The sequence below is a fragment of the Furipterus horrens genome, unplaced genomic scaffold, assembly GCF_987537825.1.
Source record: "Furipterus horrens unplaced genomic scaffold, mFurHor1.1.pri manual_scaffold_5, whole genome shotgun sequence".
Taxonomy (NCBI): domain Eukaryota; kingdom Metazoa; phylum Chordata; class Mammalia; order Chiroptera; family Furipteridae; genus Furipterus; species Furipterus horrens.
This window is the reverse complement of record NW_028327175.1, coordinates 127661011-127684265: the sequence shown is the minus strand read 5'-3', so window position 1 is coordinate 127684265 and position 23255 is coordinate 127661011. Positions and strand designations below refer to the sequence as shown.

The 23255-nt window shown below is 42.0% G+C and overlaps 1 protein-coding gene across 1 annotated transcript in view; it reads right to left on the bottom strand.

Annotated features, from left to right (window-relative positions):
* Positions 1-10024: 10024 nt before the first annotated feature.
* The window catches only part of USP31 (ubiquitin specific peptidase 31), an 86332-nt gene continuing 73101 nt past the window's right edge, over positions 10025-23255 (bottom strand). Inside the window, exons 12-16 of the mRNA XM_090277765.1 lie at positions 22612-22731; positions 20160-20385; positions 17362-17520; positions 13787-13939; positions 10025-11732 (exon numbers count right to left, since the gene is read on the bottom strand). Of these exons, the coding sequence (XP_090133891.1) occupies positions 10171-11732; positions 13787-13939; positions 17362-17520; positions 20160-20385; positions 22612-22731 (2220 nt within the window). The 3' untranslated portion in view covers positions 10025-10170. The remainder of the gene's footprint in view (positions 11733-13786; positions 13940-17361; positions 17521-20159; positions 20386-22611; positions 22732-23255) is intronic.

Here is a 23255-nt window from a genome sequence, read left to right as displayed (position 1 = left end):
AAGCAAGTCCAGGAAGCACAGGGGGTCCCAAAGAAGATGAACCCCAACAGGCTCACTTCAAGACACATCATAATTAAAATGGCAACATTCAAAGACAAAGAGAGAATCCTAAAAGCAACAAGAGAGAAACCACTAATAACATGCCAGTGAGCTCCAATAAGGCTATCCTCAGATTTCTCAGCAGAAACACTACAAGCCAGAAGGGAATGGCAGAAAATATTCCAAGCAATGAAAAACAAAGGCCTACAACCTAGAATACTCTACCCAGCAAGGCTCTCATTCAAAATGGAAGGCGAAATAAGGAGTTTCCAAGACAAAAGAAGGCTAAAAGAATACATCTCCACCAAACCAGCAATGCAAGAAATGCTAAAGGGTCTACTTTAAGAACATGAAGAAACAGAGAGAGACAGAGAGGAACACGAGTACAAAGGGGAAAAAGGACAATAAATAAGTACTTATCGGTAATAACCTTAAATGTAAATGGATTAAGTGCTCCAATCAAAAGACATAGGGTAGCTGAATGGATTAAAAAGCATGACCCACATATATGCTGTCTACAAGAGACCCACCTTAAAACAAAAGATCTACACAGACTGAGAGTGAAGGGATGGAAAAAAGTATTTCAAGCAAATGGACATGAAAAAGAAAGCTGGGGTAGCAATACTTATATCAAACAAAACAGATTTCACAGAAAAGGCCATAAAAAGAGACAAATAAAGACATTTCATAATACTTAAGGGAAAAATCCATCAAGAAGATATAACCCTTATAAATATATATGCACCCAACTTAGGAGCACCCAAATATGTAAGGAAAATTTTGAAAGACTCCAAGAAAAATATAGACAGCAACACAGTCACAGTAGGGGGCTTTAACACCCCATTGTCAACAATGGACAGATCTTCGAAGCAAAGAAACACCAAAGATATTGAGGCACTGAACAACACTCTAGATCAAATGGACTGTCGATTTATATAGAACTTTTCACCCCAAAGAACCAAAATATACATTCTTCTCAAGTGCACATGGAACATTTTCAAAGATAGACCACATGGTAGGACACAAAACAAGCCTTAACAAATTCAAGAAAACGGAAATTATATCAAGCATCTTCTCAGATCACAATGGCTTAAAACTGGAAATCAACTTCAAGGAAAAAACTCAAAAACATTCAAACTCATGGAGAATGAATAACATGCTATTAAATAATGAATGGGTTAACAATGACATCAAGGAAGAAATCAAAAAGTTTCTGGAAACTAATGATAATGAACACACAACCCAAAACCTATGGGATATATAGCAAAAGCAGTCCTGAGAGGAAAGTTCATAGCAATACAGGCCTACCTAAAAAAGCTAAAAGAATCTCTAATAAAAAATTTAACCCTACAGCTACGAGAACTAGAGGAAGAACAACGAGCAAAGCCCAGATCAAGTAGAAGGAAGGAAATCATCAAGATCAGAGCAGATTAAATGACATACAGACTAAATAAACAATTCAAAAAATCAATAAAACTAGGAGCTGATTCTTTGAAAAGATAAACTAAATTGACAAGCCTTTAACCAGGCTGACCAAAAAAAAAAAAAAAAGAGGACCCAAATAAATAAAAACAGAAACAAAAGAGGAGAAATCACAACTGATACCACAGGAATACAAAGGATTTTAAGAAATTATTATGAACAAGTGTATGGCAAGAAATTTGACAACCTAGAGGAAATGGACAAATTCCTGGAAACATATAGTCTTCCCAAACCAAATCAAGAAGAAGTAGAAAGCCTGAATAGACCAATAACAACTAGTGAAATTGAAGCAGTAGTCAAAAAACTCCCGGCACACAAAAGCCTTGGACTGGATGGCTTCACGGGTGAATTCTACAAAACATTTAGGAAAGAACTAACTCCTATCCTCCTCAGACTATTCCAAAAGATCCAAGAAGAGGGAAAAATCCTAAACTCGTTTTATGAAGCCAGTATTACCCTAATTCCAAAACCAGATCAAGACACAACAAAGAAAGAAAACTACAGGCCAATATCACTGATGAACATAGATGCTAAAATCCTCAACAAAATATTGGCAAACCAGATCCAGCAACACATTAGAAAGATCATACACCACGATCAAGTGGAATTCATCCCAGGGATGCAAGAATGGTTTAATATTTGCAAATCAATAAATGTAATACACCACATAAACAAAATGAAAGACAAAAACCACATGATCATATCAATAGATGCAGAAAAAGCATTTGATAAAGTACAACACCCGTTTAAAAATAGAAAATAACCCTTCAAATTCTAAGAAAACAGAATGTTCATTCCTCAACTATCTTAGCTATTAAATGGGTATCTGACACACAAACTTTCATGCATAATGAAGCCTCTTGTGTACTACGTGATTAAATTCTTTAATGTTACCCAAAGCAAAATTCTCCCATTTAAAATCTGAGGTTTATAAATGCTGAATGTTGGGTTTTCCAGCATGTGCTCCACACTCGTCCTTGGTTCGGAGGTCTCCCTGACCCAACCCTAAGCCATAATGCTGTTGTGACCTGCATTTCCCGTTTCTAGGAAAAATTATGGCTGTGACACTCATCTAAAGTGACACCCTACTGACAAACTGAATAAGCATTTCAACAGAGCCCAAGGATTCACATGCTGAACTGCCAAGGTATGTTTGATAATGACCTTTAGGGTCCCCATGTGGTCTTATGAGGTATGACATTCTCAACAGGTAGTCCTGTCCTGTATTGTCACCAAAGCTGCAAATTTCATCAGAACAGGACAGTTGAAAACAAAGCTGAGGGACAAAAGGGGACCCATTAAAGAATGCTACCTTTTGGATTGCTATCTCCTCTCATCATAGAAGAATGGGAGAAGGAAATAATATAAGCTGTTGAAAGTCCGTTGGAACTGAATTAAAATGTGAATTGTTATCCAGCTCTGGGACAAACTGCCTCGTGGAGAAAATGGGAATATTAATTCTTGATTGTGAAAATAAAATAAGCATGGATGTGACTTTTCGTTTTAAAATTTTACAGAGACTATATGTATCCTTCTGTAACTTGCTTTTTTCATTTAACGGTACAATTTTAAGACATGTGGTAATATACACTGGTGTAGTACCAATATCTGCTAAATTTTTCCATTGTTAATCAACACTGTAAATATAGTTTGGTAAAAGGGAGAAAGAGGAGTATGGATTGAAGGGAATCATGTAATAAATTTATTGTATTTTGTTACACATTCCACTTTTCTCTTAGTTCCAACTGTATGCTATATAATCAACTGCTGTTTCAGAAGTAAAATGTTTTAAACATAAAAATATAAATTCTGTATCTTAAAAGTGCATACACTTTGAATAACAAGACATACAAATAAATAACAGAAGTCAGTGAGTGACACAGCTCATGCACTTGTTCTAAAATAATTTAAAATGTATGATACACTCTTCTCCCAGCCTTGAGGGAAGACACCTGCCTTCCACATTACTACACAACTAAGGAAAATTACACAGACCCCTATGAACGGTGCATGGACAACAGCAAAGCCATTTTGTGTAGTGCTATAACATGCAGCTTTTAAGACAACTCTAGAAATTGCAGTGTGAAGACTGAAGCATTCCGTTGAGAAACCATTTCTGTGAAGGGACCGAGTTCAGTGTTAGCCAGTGGTTAGAGGCAGAGGGAAACTCACTGCCGATGGAAAGGTCAAAGAGCCTCAGCCTGTGGAAAAGTACCTTCCCCTCTGGTGTCATGACCTCTCACCAGTTGAGTAGCACCTAATATGCAATGTAATTTCATATTACCTTTTCTCCATATTTCATATTACCTGGTCTCATTGCCCTGGGGGCCTTTCTAAAGGAGCACTTCCAACCTGCACATGTCCTTGTATCTTTATGTCTTGAAATCTTAAACAACACGTAAATTGTGTCTCTTTTTTTGTAAGTAGCATAATGATCAGTGGGGTGAACCTGAGAAGCCCAGCAGATTGTTTTGAAGATGTAGTGCATTCAGCTCACCACAAATTAACCCTTTGAATGCCAATGTCGCTGTGAGCGACGCTGACAAATTTTCCCAAAAGTGCCAGCGTTGCTCCCAGTGACTCTTTTTTCGATGGCTATAAATGTAAATAACAATGGAATAATTCGAATTTTATGTTTTGTTCTCTTTTTTTGTACCTCAGGTTATATATTATCTTTTTCTCATGTTGATCCAAATTTTGAATTATGCTTGGCACTCAAAGGGTTAAAGCTAAATTTTGTTCTTCCATCGGTAGTTAACGTATATGGCCATATTTTTGGATGAATATTATGATTTTTTAAAAAAATTACATGAAAATACCAACAAGAGTTACAAAAAAAAGATAAAATTTAAATATACTTCCTGAAACTACATTCTGAATAAGTAGAGAAGGAGCTAAACAGGAAATTCTGAGGCAGCCTAGGGTTTGCTATTATAATTACTACAAAAAAAAAACAAAACATCATTCTATCAAGAGCACGGACAGGTTTTCCTAGGCCACAGAAGGCTTCACTTTAGCTTTTTCTAGCTCAGAGAGACTTCCCTACCCCAACCCCACCTTCAGGCCTGGCTCTGCTGTGACCCCCAGGGGTACTTTGCCTATCCCATAGACTAGAGCACCAATTTCCACCAGATTGGCAAGTGCTGGGACATTCACCAAATGCTCCAAGTTCACAAATTGGGCCTCAAATCAGAAAAGCCCCTGACTTCAAAGAGGAGGTTGATATCAATTTTCAGTGTTTTTTCTTCCCTCCCCAGGACAAAGAGCAGAGGAACCTGTCACTCCCAAGTGATTCTCGCCCTAGTTCTCAGCACAGTGATCCTCAATTCTGACTGCACATCAGAATCACATAGGAGCTTGAATATGTGTGGTTATTCCTGGGACCCAGCCCTACACTAATTATATGAAAAGCTTGCACGTGTGAGGGACCTAGGTATTTTTAAAAGTTCCCTAGACAAGTCTCTTAAATGCTGGGTATCAGAATCTCAGACAAGTCATTCAGAAGAAGCTTAACAGATCCTTGGAGACCGACTGTGTGAGATTTGAAAATGCCTCCCAAGTCCATTATGGATCTCACTTCTTCCCAAAATTGGGAACACTGGATTAAAATGAATGTGAGATAGATCTACAAACTAATCCACCCTGTGATGCCACCATAAATCCCACAAATTTAGTCTTCATGTGACCAGTCACTGGGAGCTCCAAAGCATTTCAAAATAGCTCTAAGTCTCTACAAAAGCATTTAAAAATTATTAGTACTACTAGAAGCCACATTCTCACCTTGTGACCATGACAGACCCTAGAAATTATAAAATATTAAAATCTATAGAAAATGGCAGGGTTTTTTTTTTTTTTTACATTTCTATACAATATGTAAACCAGTGTGTTCAACATACCCAGTTCCATTCCTGCTTGCAAATACTTATTTTACACACAGTCTTGCCAATGATTTAAAAAAAAAAAAAAAAAAAATCAACCAAGAGAAACATGTGCAAAGCAAAACAAGAAACCACATTCATGCTCCTCTATAGTAAGGATTAAACCACATTTAATAAATTACAAACTCAAACATGAAGTTCCATAATCTAAGAGATGCCTTTAAAAAACATATTTAGTGTAGTGGATATTGTTTATTAGCTTCTTTGCACAGGTAGTAAGAGCATGCTTTCTGGGTTAGATGGAGGCCATGCAAAATTGTCTTCATTACTTGGGTAAAAAATGATTCGTCATACTCAAAAGGCAGCTACAAAACACACACTCGGGAAGTTAACCAAACTGACTACTCACTAGGATTTTCCCCAAAATACTCAGCAGGTTTAGCAATAATGCACCCTTTAGAAATTAAAGACAGCCTGCACAGTCACAGCTAACTTTTGTGTTTATGTTAGGACATAAGGACTGGTTGGTAATCAAATTTCACTCTCTTCAATTCCAAATACTACAAAGTTCAACCCACCTCACAGAGTATGTGTTTTATTGAAACTATACTTATGATTTGCCAGCTATCTAAAAATTCCAACCAGAAACTCTAATTATCTTCGCATCCAATAATCATAATGCTCTCCATAGACAACAGTAACTTCTAAGCTGTTCAGTAATTTTGTCAGAATGGAATGTGACATCAGATGTCAATATATTTTAAAAACATGTTTATTTGAAATAAATGAGCTTTGTTCATGGCTCTTCTTTGTTCCATTTTCCTAAAGGCTGCCACTACTGTCCTTTACATGTTTCTATGATTTTCATGATAGTTATTTTAGAGGGCTGGCAGTTTTTCTCTCAACCCCACCCCACCCCTTCAAAATCCCCCACATCAATCTCATATCAATGGAGATGAGCAAATTCTAATGAGAAGTGACTTCATCAGGGATTTCCAACCTCAAATAGCTCAGTCTGAAACCGAATGTGGAGGAAAACATCTCCAGAAATAAAGGGCACTTTTGGTTTCTAGAACACACTTGCTCAGGAGAGCTGGCAGCCTTGGCCAATTCACCAGAATCTGCCTGCTGTTTTGTTCAAGAGGACTTTCACTCCATACAGGACATCACTGGCACCCAACTGTCCACCAACTGTGCAGTTTGCCTTCACAAGCACAGCAGGTCCTTCAGGAATGTTTGCAGAATGAACGAATGAATAATGAAAGAATGATTACACAGATAGTTACAATATTTGACCCCAACCATACTGCTGGTTCAGTGCAGCACTGCTTACTCTCAGTTAGGCTGCTTGAAGAGAGAGAAAATACAAAAGGAGTGGGAGATGGTCTTGACATAACATGAGCTTAACAGTTTCCTTGTGCTCACACATTATATAAAGGATTACAAAGGCAAAGCACAGGGCTGTCTTAAGGAATGATAGTCTCAGTGCACTGGATGTATACCAGAAAAGAAATCAAGAATGAAACTTTTTTAAAAAACCAGGCAAACTTTACAGATGCAGCTCTATGGTTGGTAATTATTTTTATGCCGACCAGAGAATGAATGCTCGATCAGGCCCACCTGGCTATCAACCAGAAACCCAGGCCCACCATTCTCCGCAGGTGATTTTTAACACCAAACACCTGTGTGCTCACTGCACCAAACATCACTGGGAAAACAAAACAAACACCAAGTCCCTAACCTAACAAAGGACTGAACTGAACCAAGTAACAATTTCCTATATTTTATTTTATTTTTTATTTTTTATTAATTACTTACTTATTTATTTTTTTAGAGAGAGGGGAAAGGAGAAAGAGAGGGAGAGAAACATCACTGTGTTGTTGCCTCTCACTCATGCTCCCAACTGGGGACCTGACTGGGAATCGAACCAGCGACACTTGGCTCGCAGGCCGACGCTCAATCCACTGAGCCACAGCAGCCAGGGCTACAATTTACTATATTTAATACCTCAAAGAGCACCTCCAAACTTTTGAGCAAAATATCCTTCTCAGTGGCTTAAAGGTTGGACCTGGTAGTTAGGGATAAAGATTTTCACTGCTTAAGTATAGAAATGCAATAGCACAAACATGCTTAGAAAATGCCATAATACTTCCTGATTTTTTCCATTAAATCTGAAACAAGGACTCAACTCCACAGACATACAATTTATAGATATTAATATTTTATTTCTAGATCTCATGAAAAATTAAAGGAGTTTGTAGTGGTTTTAAGACACTAAACCAAATGGAAAATCCATTCCTGGAGCATTCAAGAATAAAAATATATACCGCTGTGAAAATTAAACTGTAATACTTTCTATTAATGCTTAACTGATTATAGCCCCCCAAAAGTTAATAAAACCATTTATGTAGCCAAATTATTATTATAAGACTTTGCAGAGCTGCAAATAGATTTCAAATGTGATTTGACTGTGACAGAAGGATGAGAGGTTCAAGTTAGACAAATATTGAATTCCTAATACTGATAACCCCATATCTGGTGCATCTTTTCCAAGAAATAAGTGATACAGCCCTGGCCAGGTGGCACAGTTGGTTGAAGCGTCATCCTGTGCACTGTAAGGCTGCAGGTCTGAGCCCTGGTCAGGGCGCATACTGGAGGCAGCAATCAATGTCTCTGTCTCTTTCTCAAATCAATAAACATATCCTCAGGGGAGGATTTAAAAAAAATTTTTTTTATTTAAAAATGTGATAACAGGGAAACCAGCAGTAGCTACACAATGACTGCTGCCAATGTGCCGTCAGAAGGGACAATAACACTGCAGGCAGCCAGACATCATAAGTCACACTACTACAAAGGACAATAGTGCTGCTCTGGGGAGCCGCAGATACCTGGACACTAAGACAGTGACAGGACTGGTTGCAAGGGGCAGACTCATGTTCAGTGAGTTTCATGGAGCACTACAGTAACTCTCACAAAGCTGGAAAGGTGAGTCTTAGATATCACGAGCGTCTAAAATTCTACCTACCCTCAATAAAAATGGCCTCCAGACTTGCAAGTTATCTAATGCTCAAATTAGCAGCAAAATAAAGTTAAGTGACCTACTGGAAACATTCCCAAGAGGTATTCTTGAAAAAATAAAAGGCAGTGAAGCTTTTACAGCTGTGCATATATATTTGTTTAGTTACTTCATGCACAGCAATACTGAAAAGGGGGATTTACAAATGGATCTGTGCACCAGGAGTTGAGGAAGAACTTGAAGAGTCTATGATTTTTTTTTTTTAAGTTAATATTTAAGAGCATACATACAAAGCCTGCTGTACTTCGTGGTAAAGTGATAAATGTTCAAACAAAATCAGAACCATGACTCTCCTGAAATGTACAAAAAGGAGGGAAAAAAAACCCTAAAAATTGCCAAAATGCCTTCAGAAAGCTCAGGAATCCATGTGTTGCTTATCAATGAGATTTTTGTGAGGTTCTTTTTATCTAACCAAGAAATGCAATTTGCATGGCAGTGCCAGATAGAACATGCTCCAATCCAGCTGAGTTCAGGGTAAAAGATTAAATATTAAACACAGAAAAGAAATAAATGAATTACTGAAAAGCAGTCATACTGAGCTCTACAGGCAGGATCAGAAGTGTGTATATAATACTTTGTTACACATCACTTCAACCATTACTGACCTTTGGCCTTTTGCAACCTCTTTCCTCTCTGTAACTTATAACACTTTGTGGAAACATGGACATGCGTGTGGGGGCAGGGGGGTTGGGGGGGATGGAGCTTCCAACTTCTCACAGAAAAAAACACCACCAGAGAAGGAAAATGGTACAGACTCATGCATCCAGCTGAGAATCCATTCCCCTGGTCTCAACAAGGAACCTTTCTACTCTACTACATTTCAAAATCCCAATGGCTTTCACTGGAAAATTTAGAAGGAAAAAAATTTTACTACTAGTGACTGGCTGTCTGGATATCCAACTTGACATCTTCTTGGGACATATCCCAAGAGTCAAGATAGGCTATGGTACACACATCTTTGCAGATATGAAAGTAGTGAAAGACCACTTCTACCTCTGAAAACTTCCATGTGTGACAGTAGGGAAAATGAGTCACTGACAGGCCACCTTCCTCTTTTAATACTTTTACTAATACACATCCACCCTAGACTAGTTGAGTATATACCTGAGAAACATTAGTGTTAAAATATTGCCCTTTACAAAGACTGGTAAATGGGGCCAAAGTGCAGAAAGCAACAGTTTTCTCTTGGTTTGTTTCATTGTTAATGTCACAGTTTTTAGAACTCCTGGTGCCACATGACAATCCACAATAAGAACAAATCCTGCTCAGTTGAAACTCAAGTCAAATAATTCATCCTTTGACAGAGTACAGTAACATATAGTTTTAACTAGTTCACAGGTTCCAAAACCCTAGTGTCCAGCAAGTCATCAGAGTTCTCTAGAAAGAAATATATACAATTGGTAAAGGGACTGTCCCGGGTATCATCTATATTTCCAGTTAGCTCGGTATCAATGCTTTGCCTATGGCTGTTATTTGGTTCAATGGCAGAATAAGGCGACGCTTTTAACAATTTGCAATTGAATTCTGTGCGCACACACGCACACACACACTCACACATGCACACACACACACACACACACGTCAGGCACGTGACCCAAAAAATACAAAACGAAAGCACAGAAGGCTTTGGTGGGAAGGAAGGGGTTCTAAATAAATAAACATCTTCACAAGGAAAACACGGGGAGTGCAGCAGTGTCACTGAGGTTTCTGAGAAGGCCGTGCAGAGGCTGGCATGCGTGAAGGTAACTTTTGGGAGGATTTCTCAGTGGGCTGCCTGCCCCCAGGAGATGAGGGTGCTCCACAGTCTAGTTGGGAAGACTTGGATTTGCGACTGGGTAGCAGGGAATGTCTAGCAGAAGCAGGGTCCTTGGAGACGAGCTGCTCTTTTCCAATTGAACCGGCATGTGGCTGCTGGGAACCTGGAGGCTGGTGCCCCTTCTCTGCCTTGTCATCCCCAGCACTCTTACAGACTGACTTGACAGAGCTCCCACCTGCCTTCTTAGAGTGCAAGGTTGTCTTGCCAAGGTCAGTGGACCGTCGGGTTTCCTTCTGTCTCAAGGCCGACTTGAAGAAGGACAGCCCCTTTTCATCCGACTTGCTATCCCTCTTCAGAGCAGCTTTTGTGGTTGTGCTGGGAGAGCGCAAGCTGGCCATAGAGGAGCTCCTGACATGTTTCCCATCCACCCCGCCCTCCCCCGCCCTAGCCTGGCTCACCCTAGGGGAGCCGGGTTTGGAGCTACAGGTGACACTGGCTCGGTCAGAAACCAGGCTTTGTCTGGAGCCCTCCCTACTTAAGCTCTTATCTGAAGTCCTGCCCTTCCCAGGAGGGAAGGGGCTTCTTGTGGCAGGGCCTGAGGCTTTTTTGGCAGGTATGGAAGAAGTGATGTAAGTAAGGGAAGAAGATGACTTTGGCTTCTGGGTCGAATGAGTGAACACTGAGTCCTGGGCTTTGGGGGAGGACTCTTTTCTGGGATGGCCAGGGGCCAGGGAGGAATGCCGTCCACTGGCTCTGGAAGAATCTGCTTTGCTTCGGGAGCGGGAGGGTTTTACAGAATCTTTTACAGGAAAAGAAGAAGTGGATGTACTTGACAGAGATGATTCCTGATTTGCCAAGACTGATCTCCCCTTCCGCAAGCTTTTATCTGGCTCAGAAGCACCTTTGGAGCTGGGGGAGCTCTTGGTTGTGCTCTCTGGTTTCTTTGTAAGGGAGCCTGGGTGGCTTGGGGGTTTCATCTCTTTGACAGGAGAGCTGTCTACAGAATCGCTCTGATCCACATAAGCTATCTGGTTATTGTTATCAAATGGATCAGAGCTGGGGGGCAAGCAAGCCCCTTGTGCTGAGTTTTTGCTCTGTGCATCTACACCAGAGTTCAATTTGCGAGCATCTGACTCATCTTTGAACACACCTTCCATGACAGCAAGGGGGGCCCGGCCCACAGCTTTGTGCTCCCATTGACTGGAACAATTGCTTGGTTCCTGGTAACTGGTGGAAAGATTCCTCAAGCTACCAAAACAAGAGATGGAGACCTTGTCATCCACTGCCTCCCCAATCTTCTCCAAGGTGGAGGCAGAAGTGTGAATCGGAGAGTCCCCTGAGAACCGGGAAGGAGAGTTGGAGCGCATCTGCAGCTTAGCTGACAGGGACCAAGAAGGTCTAATGCAATTTTCATTGACGGCCAAGGGGCTGGTGACAGAAGACCTGGATGACAAGCTCTGACGCTGGACACTTCTTACGAATGGTCGAGTTGAGAAACCTCCTGAATGCAGCAAAGAGAGTATCGTTAAGCTAAGCGGAAGTAAGTCCCAGTAGCATCTAAAGTTGAAAGGAAGGCAAGTTTCATGGAATGACAGAAACATGACCCTCAAAGCCAGAATGTCTGGGGTCAAGGAGTAGCTGCATGACTTCAACTTTTCCAAGCCCAGTTATTCTACCTATAAAATAGGGACATTCTAACTTGCAAATCAGCAAACTATCTCTTTGCCTTCTTGCTCTGTATCAGACGTCAGCATACGTTTCCTGTACAGGCCCAGACAGTAAATATTTTAGAATTTGTCAGTCACCATCACATGAAAGCAGCCGTGGGTGACACATAAACAAATAGGCATGGTTCTGTTCCAACAAAACCTTATTTAAAATAAAGGCAGGGACTGCATTTGGCCTGTGGGCTGTAGTTTGCTGATCTCTGTTGAAACTCACAGGGCTACAATGAGAATTAAATAAAATCTTAAAAAGTCTGGTGCCCAGCTAGGCACCTGACAGGACCACAGATGCTCAATAAATGTGAACTACTGATCAAGCTTCTTCAACTTACTAAAGACATCTGGGGCTCACAGAAGGGAAGTTTTTGCCCAAGATAACACAAACATTTAGAGGCAGAGCTAAAACCATAACCACAGCCCCTAGCCCCACACTCAGTGCCACATGCAGGTTGACCTGTAATTATGGATTATAAAAGCAGATCCCTACAAAGAACTAAAGAGACAATATATCCCTATATTGAGAGACTTAAAACTTATTGAAAACATTTGTAATTAGAACAACACCTATGTTGAGTGACTTAAAACTTCCTAAGAAAACATTCTAAATAAATTCCATATACACTTGCTACTGTAGCTGCAGAACCTGTGAAAGTCTGTCTGGGGCAGATCCTAGGAGACGCGCCCTGCCCTGCGGGCACCATCAGCACCACCGGAAGATAATGCCACCTAAGAGGGTACCGATTCTCCAATCACACTGGTTAAAAATAGATCAGTGCAAACCACATCTCTATGCTTACTGTTAAAATGACAACGAATTCTAAGTTTAAAGGCTGCACTGGAAATAATCTCTACTTAAACAAGTGAAGATTCAATGGTCAGTCTTTTATATAATGTTAGGAGCTGGAAACGAGCTTAGCTTAACAGCCCAATACTCTTTTTTTACAAATAGAGAAGCAACAAGCCAGAGCTGGTAGAGCTGATGCTGTGAGGCAGATCTCCTAGTCTGTCATGCTTCTCCCAGCCTCAAGTTTTTTTCCTCCATTTTATGTCCTCAGACTTATCCATCATCACTAGAAGTAGAGTATAACTATCGAAACACTGGCCATAGAATGAGGCTTGTTGGAAGGTGAGTCACCGTTCTCACTGCAGAAGCTGAACTCACTCGCCTTTTCCATCTCTCAGAGTGCTGGCAGCCTGACCGCTCCAATACCACCTGGGGCCCTGTTGGAACTAAGGGCCATGTTGCCACTACTCAAGCAGCAGGGGAAGGTAAAATAAAACACAGTTCAATTTTTATCAGATTTCCAAAGTTTTTATATTGTGCCTATCTTCAGAATTCCCCAAAACTATCTATGGAGAGGCAACAGTTTTTATTCTAGATGCTTCTGTACTAAAAAAGAACATGCCACAGATTCCTCTCAGGGAAACAGCATGGTGGGAAGGTGAGAGGCTGAGCAGGTCAGGGAGCTCCCTGACAGGCCCTGCGTGGCGACTCATCACGAGGTGACCCTGGTCAAATCACAACTGCACTGAGTCCCCTTTCAGCTATTTTGAAGATTTTAAAAAGCACTTTGAAAAAAATGAATTCATTATCGTACAAAGTTAAGGCTCCAGCCTCCACTCCTTCCAAGTGGAAAATGATGAAAGAGAAGAAAAAAGTCCTAGGTCAGAGAGGAAAAGCTAATGCCCTGTTTATATCAAATGTTACTGATGATCTAACACTATGTAGCCCCACCCCACAACCTTCTTGACACTTGGTTCCTAAACATGAGGGACCCTCTGTGTCTGTGAGTTGCCATCTTGGAAGCCTGTCATCAAAACCTACACTCACCATCATCTTCACTCCTTTCTCCAGTCACCTCCACAGACTCCGACAGTGAGGCCAGGGAGGTGCGTCTGGAGGAAGCTGCCGAGGTCGCGCTGGCTGGTTTGCTCCCCGGGAGCCGGCTCACCCAGTGCTCACACAGGGAAGAACTTGTGGAGCCTGCAGAGAAGGAAAAGGGTACCCAGGTCAGGCCAGGACCTCAGGCTGGTGCCTGAGCTGGAGGCAGCTGATGTCCTCACTGCCAGGTCAGCACTAGCTCCCAGACCCCTGCTAAGATGGAAAGGAAAGAGGGCAAACTCCCACACACATCTGTGGTAATAAAATGCAAGTATAGGGATAGACACTTTAGAATGCAAATTCCAGTGTTAGGGCTGACAATAGAACAGAATATATAGACAATCGCTCATATCCATCCCTTCTACAAATATTAAGCACTACATACCAGGCAATGTTCTAAGTACTTGCCATAATATTTTTGAAACACAGAAAGAAAGAGAGAAGTGTGCTGTAATTTTCTTAAGATTGTTTGTTGAATTTAAAAATCATTTTCAAAATATTAATATATAAACACACAAATAGGACTTTATGTTAATCTGTCCTGTCTGTCCCAGGGATGTCCTTAAATACATGTTAAGAGCAACAGCAACTGCTCTTGAAATTGAGAAGATGAAGTAGCATGACAGTTTCAAGTAGCCCTCAAGAGATGTTATCTCTGAGCACATCCCAAACTCTGGAAAACCCTGAGGACAGGCCTTAGAGCACTGGGGTTCCCGATTTCTGTTAATGAAGTAAGCAGCAGACAGATCGGTGCACTAGGGTGTGTGACTCCAGTAAGGGACACTCTACTCCAGAGAGGCCTCCTTTTAGCAGCTTCTTAGCGCTCGCAAGCCTCAAGGGGAGCAAGGTCAAAATTCCCCAACCTGACCACATTCCCACATCCCAGTCCAATCATACTCTTTTAAATTCAAACCTTGCACTAAAAAGCACACATCCCTTGTTTAGGTTATGTGTGGCTGCACCCATATAAAGTATAGCCATTGAATCCTGCATTTATTAAAACAACAGACTAGGAGACTTCCAGCCAAGATGGGAGGCGTAGACACACACGCTGCATCTCCCTCCACAACTAAGAAGAAATACAACTACCTCAAAACTAGAAACAACCAGAAGTTCCAGAAAATCAAACTGCATAGAAGTCCAGCAAACAAAGATATAAAGAACTACTCATCCAGACAGGTAGGAGGGGCGGAGCAGGGGCGGAGAGGACACAATGTGGTGGTGGCAGCAGCGGCAGCAGTCACATGTTTTAAAAAGTCAGGAGGGACACTTGGGGAGTGTTCCCAACTCCTCACTGGACCTTGCAGCTCACAGTCCCAGCACCGCGGAAAATAAAGCCTCTTGCTTCTGACTGTGCAGACCAGTGGGGGTTGGGGTGGAGGAAGAAACTGCTGGTCTCTCAGCAGAGTCTGCTTGTTTAAAGGGCCCCCATGGTCCTAGAACATCCGCAGACACACCCAATCTGAAAACGATGGCCAGGGCAGCAGCCAGAGGGGCGCCAGTCCAGTGCAGAAATGCAAGAGGTGCCTGGAAAAGGGGCAAGTGCTGGGCAGGTGGCATTGTTTCCTCTCAGACCCCTCCTCCACATACAGCTCCACAACGTGGTGAAACAGGTCACCCTGTACTGACAAATTCCTAAGGCTCCACCCCTTACAACATGAAAGGAGCAACAGCTCTATCTGGGACACAGAGACAAACAAACACAGGAGCCTGTCAGAATGAGGAGACAAGAGAGGTATGGCCAAAAACGGGGAACGGATCAAGGTTCCAGTGGGAGAACTAAGTGACAAGGAGACAGCAAACCTAACAGACGCAGAATTCAAAACACTGGTGATAAAGATGCTCACAGGATTGACAAATATGCTTGAGTACAGCAAACGCAGAAGAGAAGAAATGAAGGCTATGCTAAGTGAAACTTAGGAAAATCCATACAAAACCAATGGTGAAGGGAAGGAAACTCGGGTTCAAATCAATGATTTGGAACATAAGAAAGGAAAAAACAGTCAACCAGTACAGGATGAGGAAGCAAGAATTGAAAAAAGTAAGGAAAACTTCCCAAATTTTGTGAAGGAGATGGACATACAGGTCCAGGAAGGACGGAGGGTCCCGGACGAGCTAGACGCAGAGGGGACCACACCAGGATGTATCATGATTGAGATGCCAAAGGTGAAAGGTAAAGACAGAGTCCTGGGGGCAGCAAGAGAGAGGCAAAGAGTTGCCTACAGGGGGGTGCCTATAGAACTATCAGCTGATTTCTCAGAGGACACTTTGCAGGCAGGAAGGGACTGGCAAGCAGTATTCAATGTGATGAAAGACAACCTGCAACCAGAATTACTCTATCCAACAAAGCTATCATTTGGAATGGAAGGGCAGGTGAAGTGCTTCCCAGATAAGGTGAAGCTAAAGGAGTTCATCATCACCAAGCCATTATTATATGAAATGTTAAAGGGACTTACTTAAGAAAAAGGAGATCAAAACTATGAACACTAAAATGACAACAAACTCACAACTATCAACAACTGAATCTAAAAGGTAAAAACAAAATCCAATTAAGCAAACCAGAATAGGAACAGAATCATAGGTATAGGGATCATTTGGAGGGTTATCAGCTGAGGGGGGGAGGGGGAGAAATGGGGAAATGGTTCAGAGACTAAGAAGCATAATCGGTTGGTAAAAAATAGACATGGGGAAGTTAAGAATAATATAGGAAAGGGTGAAGCCAAAGAACTTATATGCATGACCCATGGACATGAACTAAGGGGGGTGGGATTGCTGGAGGGAAGGGGGGTACTGGGTGGAGGGAAGCAAAGGGGGAAAAAATTTGAAACTACTGTAACAACATAATCAATAAAATATATTTTAAAAAAAGAAAGGGTTAAACAATAAACATTCTATATTTAAATACAAGAAGAAAAAAAAAAACAGACTAGACTCCATCAAGCTAAACCCAAGTCACATAACAATATTGTAGTCTTCAACTCTTCCCCTAACAGAATAGGCCAATCTTATGAGGGAGAGAGGAAATCTATTTCTAATCGTCCTTCACCTTTGACAAAAGGCTTTAAGACACATTTGCCTAACCTTATGCATACAATGACCCCATGGAGCAGGCAGTGTTATTATACTACAAATACACATGATAAATATGTGCCTTTAACAGAACGTGCTCCAGGTAACTCAACCAAAATGTGGCAAAGCCAAGTCTCTGTTCTATTTGCATACCCCTCATTCCCTCTACTTTCAGAAGTCCCATGGAAGTCCCCTGGCCATGCTGCTTTTTAGCTCATTTACCCCAAGAGTGAACCACCCAGGCACTACTCCACCTCCCTGTGAACTCTGCTGGTTCGCAGCTGCTTGTACACACCATCCTGATTTTCTTTACTGCAATCATTTTGGTTTCCAGATTAAATGCAAATGTGAGGATTAATCTGATCAAACTGACAGAGGCATGAGACCTTCTGGAGAATTTCCCTGGACCATTAACGACAACATTCTATTCTGGAAAAAAACTGGGTCAGCCTTACCTGCCACTGAGCTGTTGGCCGACCACGACGGTATCGCCGTCCGCCTCTGATAGAAAAGGATGTAGGCCGTCTGTGTGCAGACCTCATCTTCAGACAGCTGCTGCACATCACTGTCATCAAAGCAATACCAGAGACCGTCCACGGAGTTCTTACAGTAGGCTGCCAAAAAGAGTCACCATCAGCATGTGGGACAGCTGCACCAGCTGGTCCACTCTACACACAGAGACTGTTTCTTTGGATCATATAATTAATTCAAGACCTTTTTAAGGCTGCATGTAGTAACACAGAAAGAGGTGAAAAATCCAAATTCCATATCACACTCAGGCAAAATGTTTCAAGAAATTCCAAATGGAAAAAATTCTTTTAATCTTAAGAAATACAATGTATTCATTTATTTAAACCACTGGGTCTCAACCAGGGAAAATTCTACCTCCAGGGGACATCTGAAAAAGTCTGGAGACATTCTGATTGTCACAACCTGGGAGTAAGGGTGCTACTGGCATCTAGTGGGCAGAGGCCAGCAGTGCTGCTAAACATCCTACAATACCCAGGACAGGCTTTCACAGCACAGAATTATCCTGCCAAATTGTCAATACTACTAGGGTTGAGAAACCCTGATTTAAGTATGTTGTAAACATTTAGTGTTTATCAGAGATAGAATATCGTAGAACTAGAAATAATGATATCAATAATAGCAGCAGCTAACATTTGTTTAGCACTTACTATGTGCCAAACAGGGCACTTAATCCTGAGATCTGTTCTACGATGATCCCATTTTACAGAGGCTCAAAAAGATTAACCAGCTTGCCCAAGATCATGCTGCTGGTGAAGGGCAGGGCCCAGCTCATTTCAGACTTATCTAGTCCCCTGCCTGAATCTGCTTCCTTCAGGGGTATCACAAACAATGGCCCATGGAAGTCCCCAGGCAAATGGAGAACATGTGAGCTCATGAATGCATGTGGCCTTCTATCTAGTTCTAATTCCAAGTCTAAGAAAATAAAGAGCATTCAAGCACCAGCAAGAATGCACAACTTAGTGTTCATGAAGCCATGTCATCCTGTAGGGATATATCAAGGGGTCTGATAAGTTTGATACAGAAAAGTACATTCTTATCACACTCTCTAAAAATGCCCATTTATTGGGGTGGGAATAAAGAAAAGTAGTGCTAGAATATTTAGATGACTGCTGGAAAAGACTGAGCATGGCCCCCAGGGCAGGGCACACAAGGTCCTAAGAGGAGGCACCAGAAGTGACTTCCTCAATAGGCCATAACAACTTTCACAAGCACGGACCCCTAAAGGATGAAGGGGGTCAATGCAAGGAAGAGCTGTACCAGACAGGTCAGGAAAAGAAGAGCAGAGTAAGAATCTGTGAAAGTGGGGAAGGAAGTCATGTGCAGCTTAGACTCACTGAAACCAGAGGAGAAAGAAATGGAGCTATAAGCAGCAAATGGGGCCAGTGAGATGGCAGTGGTTTGGTCAGTGGCTGCTATTCTGGAGTGGAAGTGGGACTGTAAGGGGATACACCCAAGAGAAGGTGCTAGAGAAACCTTGCACTAGCTTCCATCTGTTTCCCTTCAGATGGTTTGCTCCCAGTCACAGCGTGGCAACTAAGGAGCATGGTAACTCATTAATGTGTAAACAATGCATTTACAAAATAATTCTATTTGCTTTTCTTTCTGGCACTATTACTGAAGTGTTTTCTATACCAGTGCTACTCAGACTGTGGTCTGCAGACTGGTGCCAGTCTACAAGATAAACACCAAAATTAAGAAAAACATTTGAAAACTTTTATAGCAATCTGATACTGCCATGATCATTCTCATTGTATTTTTGCAAAGGTATTGGTTTGTGAAGGATTGGAAATTTTTTAAAAGACAGGGTCTTCAGCACAGATAATTTGAGAAGCACTGTTTTAGAATCCTTTCACAAGTTAGTGATACACGTAACATGTTAAGTACAGCAAAATAAAGACAGCACAATAAACATTTCAAATGAAAACTTACAAGGTGTCTGTAATTCAACAATGTTGAGATATTTAAAGTTTTCTCTAATCTAAGACTTTAATCGTTTTATATACCAAGGTATGGCCTCAGCATAGGAAAGGCAAAAGGATATGGAAAATATCCGAGCTCCTCCTAAGATTAAAAAGCTCTGGAATGGACAATGATGATGATTGCATTAAGATGTGACTGTACTTAATGACATTAAACCATCCATCCACTAAGAAGGGTTAAAATGGTACATTTCGTTATGTGCACTTTATCACAATTTTAAACTGTAACTAGTGGTTATTTCTGAGTGCTAAGCCTATGAATGATGGCACTGTTCTCCCTCCTTCTAGTTTCTAAGATAAAAAAAAAGTAAATGTAACTTTAATACAAAAACAAACAAAAAAAGATCCTTCCAAGTCACTTTAAAGACACTATAAAAATGCTTCACAGTCACTCCAAAACAGGGAGAAGCTAGAAGCTCAAGGAAGTAGAGCGAAACCATAAATGGGGAGTGCAAGCGAGGTGAACAGAGTGAGTCCTCAGGGAAGCAGACAGTGCTGTCTATCTGCGTACACCACTCCCTCAGTCAGCCAGATCACCACTGATGGTCCAGCTCAGAAAAAGAAGGAAGAATTTTCACTTGTTTGCTCTTGGACAACGATCCAAAGGATGAAAACTGCCCTCACAGTTGGCACACTGCCTACTATATAAAGGGCAGTGAGGCTCTAAGCCAAAGTGACCCTGTCATAAGCAAACACGCCTGAAGGAATCGTCCACACAGACACCCGCCTCTCGCACTGCAGACCTGTGTAGTGCCCCCCTTGCATGGTGCCATGATGATTGCACACAGCATACAGGTCATAGATGTAGTCCTCAGGGTCCCTCCCGAGTCCATAGGGTCGTCGCCATGGAGACCAATGGGATGGCAAACTCCAGCTGCTCTGGCTTCTCTTAACCACATGAGGCGTCATGTCCAGGCCAGTCAAAGGGAACTTGACCATGTTCTGAAGTTTCATACGCCTGTCTCCTTCCTGTCGCAAGAAGAAAAACAAGTTCTGGTGATATTTTCATGCAAACAGATGGTGACTAGGTTCAGCATGGAATGTAGGCTCCAGCAGCTGAAGTGGCTTGAGTTACCTGTCTGATGTTTCCCAAGACACATACAGAACAGGGAAACAAACTAATTGAACTATCTGGAGGAACAGGTTTTAAGATCACTAAAAGTACAATGCACAATGACCTACATATAAGGGGTAATGAGCCTCCCTGAGTCTCCATTTCTTTATCTGATAAAGGGTTTTAAAGTTTTTGACTTACAAACTGACAATTTCTGGTCGTTCGTCTTGATACCTCTGTCAGAGGCATGAAAGGTAATGGAGTAGTAACACACAAGAAAGATAAAGCACTGTGCCTGGTACAGAACAGCCACTCAGTGAGCAGTGCTCCTTTCTTACCCACCCCCTCCAGCAATGATATGAAAAGTTAACACTGATTTAGCTTAATATATTCATTTAGCTGACAGTCTTGGATAATCTATATTTTCCTAAGTCCATAGGAAAATCCTATGAAATCAAACCGTCAGTTGAGTATTTGCTGAATATTTCCCGTCTGTGGGAGCTTTAAAAAATTAATTGGGAATGCATAATGGCTGCCCCAAGGAGATATGGATCCATTAGGGAAGAAATTTTTTCATAAGAGAAAGGTAGGATGGGTCCTAGGTGGTCAGGGAGGTCAGGCCAAAGAATCTGGACTTTGTTCTCAGTCAAGGGGAGAGAAGACAGGCTTTAAGGAGGTGATGTCATCAGAGTTGTGGGTAAAGAACTGTGTAGGTAGTGCATAAAACGTGGTAGAAAAAGTCGTCCAGGCTAAAAAATCAGTTAAAAGACACAGCAATTACAACCAGCTGAGAAGCCTCAAGAGTCTGAACTGACAGGGTGACAGCAAGAATGGGGAGAAGGGGACACATAGAGTAGGCAGTGGAGAGACATAACCAAGTGGAAGCGGTGACTGCCTAGATAAGAGGGACAAGAAAGAAGAGTCAAAAATGACTGTGCAGTTTTTAGTCCAAAATACTGGAAGGGTGATGATATGCCTTCGAGAGAAACGAAAAGCAAAGGAAATTAGTCTGTGGGTGTGGAAGGAGAAGAAAAGGCTGGGGTCCCAGCCCTCAACTAGCTACCCACCTGTAGACCCCAACTGGAGTATGCAGCTGGGACACACAGCTGGACCCCAAACCTCCGTGTGAAAGTCCCAGCCCTGGATTCTGACACCTCTACTTCATCAACAAGTCCTAAGCAACTCTTAAATGTATTCAGGTCTCTCCATCTCCTCTGCCACAACTGTAGTCCAAGCCATTATCACCCCTCCCCGACCCTGGATGACAGCAACGGCTGCCTTCAGATTTCCTGTCTTCATTCTTGTGGCTTCTAATTCTCCACACTGCAGCAGGAATAGTCTCTTCAAAACATAAATTTAGTGATATTGCTTCTCAGCTTAAAACTATCATCAGATTCCCACCCTGCCTGCAAGGTCTGCCTGCGCTAATGACCAGTCATTGGCCACCTCAGCTCACACTTTTCTCCCCACCCTCTGGCACTCCAGCCACACTGGCTGCTGCCAGCCTCTTGCAGAAGCCATACTCCCTTGGGCAGCAGGGCTTTGCACACCTGTTCTCACTAAATGCCTACCCAAATCTCAGATATGAAACTTCGCAAAGCCAGGTCTCAGAGATCCCCCCTACCATTTACCTCCCAGTTAGCCCTCTTACAATGGGGAGTCCCAGACCATCCTAACCTCAGGGAACAGACAGTTGTTTTGAAAAAACTAACTCACAGAGCAATATAACTCAAAGCAGATTTTCTTTGTACATATTTCTGACTCATTTCCCCACTATACAACTAGTCTTTAAGAGCAGGACGACACCTATTATTATTTTAGGTACAAATAATTCTATCTGCCCAGAAAGAAGCTCAGCTCTTTTTTTTTCCACTCCACAAAGTACACTCACCAAAATTTAAGCACAATATTTACAAATTTAAAGCAAATGCTCAAGGACAAAGTAAAATACCCACAGTAAGAACTAAAATGTGTAGGATTTAAAGGGTCATAAGATGCTCCAATTCTGCTTATAAAGAACAAAGGGTGATCCCCACAAAGGGGCAGATGTGTGTCTGTAACACATATAGGAGCAAAGGATCAAACAGGGACATCAGAGAACCCCACACAGCCCACCACGTGGTTAGGATCTCTGTCCTTACCTGTCGAAACCTCTTCAGGTGTACGATAAGCACATCAGGTAGGGTCCAGAGGCTCAGCGTGATGCTCCCCTGCTGCAGCTGCTTACAATGCGGGCAGCGCCAGGCATCATCGGGGGCCAGCTGAAAACAAGGGGCACAACTGCATTAAGTTCCTTAGGTAAGCAAGGCTTTCCAACAGATAGTAGCTGGACTCCCTTCTTGGCCAGGGCCTGGTTGCTACAACTCAGAATCTCTCTGGAAACTACATATGATGATATTCAATGGGAAAACCACCATTGAAAGTGGAACACAGGGACTTCCAGCCAAGATGGAGGTGTAGACAGACATGCTGCATCTCCCTCCACAATTAAGAAGAAAAACAACTACCTCAAAACTAGAGACAACCAGAAGTTCCAGAAAATCGAGCTGCATGGAAGTCCAACAAACAAACATATAAAGAAGAAATACTCATCCAGCAGGTAGGAGGGGCAGAGTCAGGGCGGGGAGGACACGGTGTGGTCGTGGCAGCAGCAGGCTGGCAGAAAGCGAAGTCACATGTTTTAAAAATCGGGAGGTACACCTGGGGAGCATTCCCAGCACCTGACCAGTGCTGGAAAAAATCAAGCCTCATTGCTTCTGACTGTGCAGGCCAGTGGGGGTTGGGG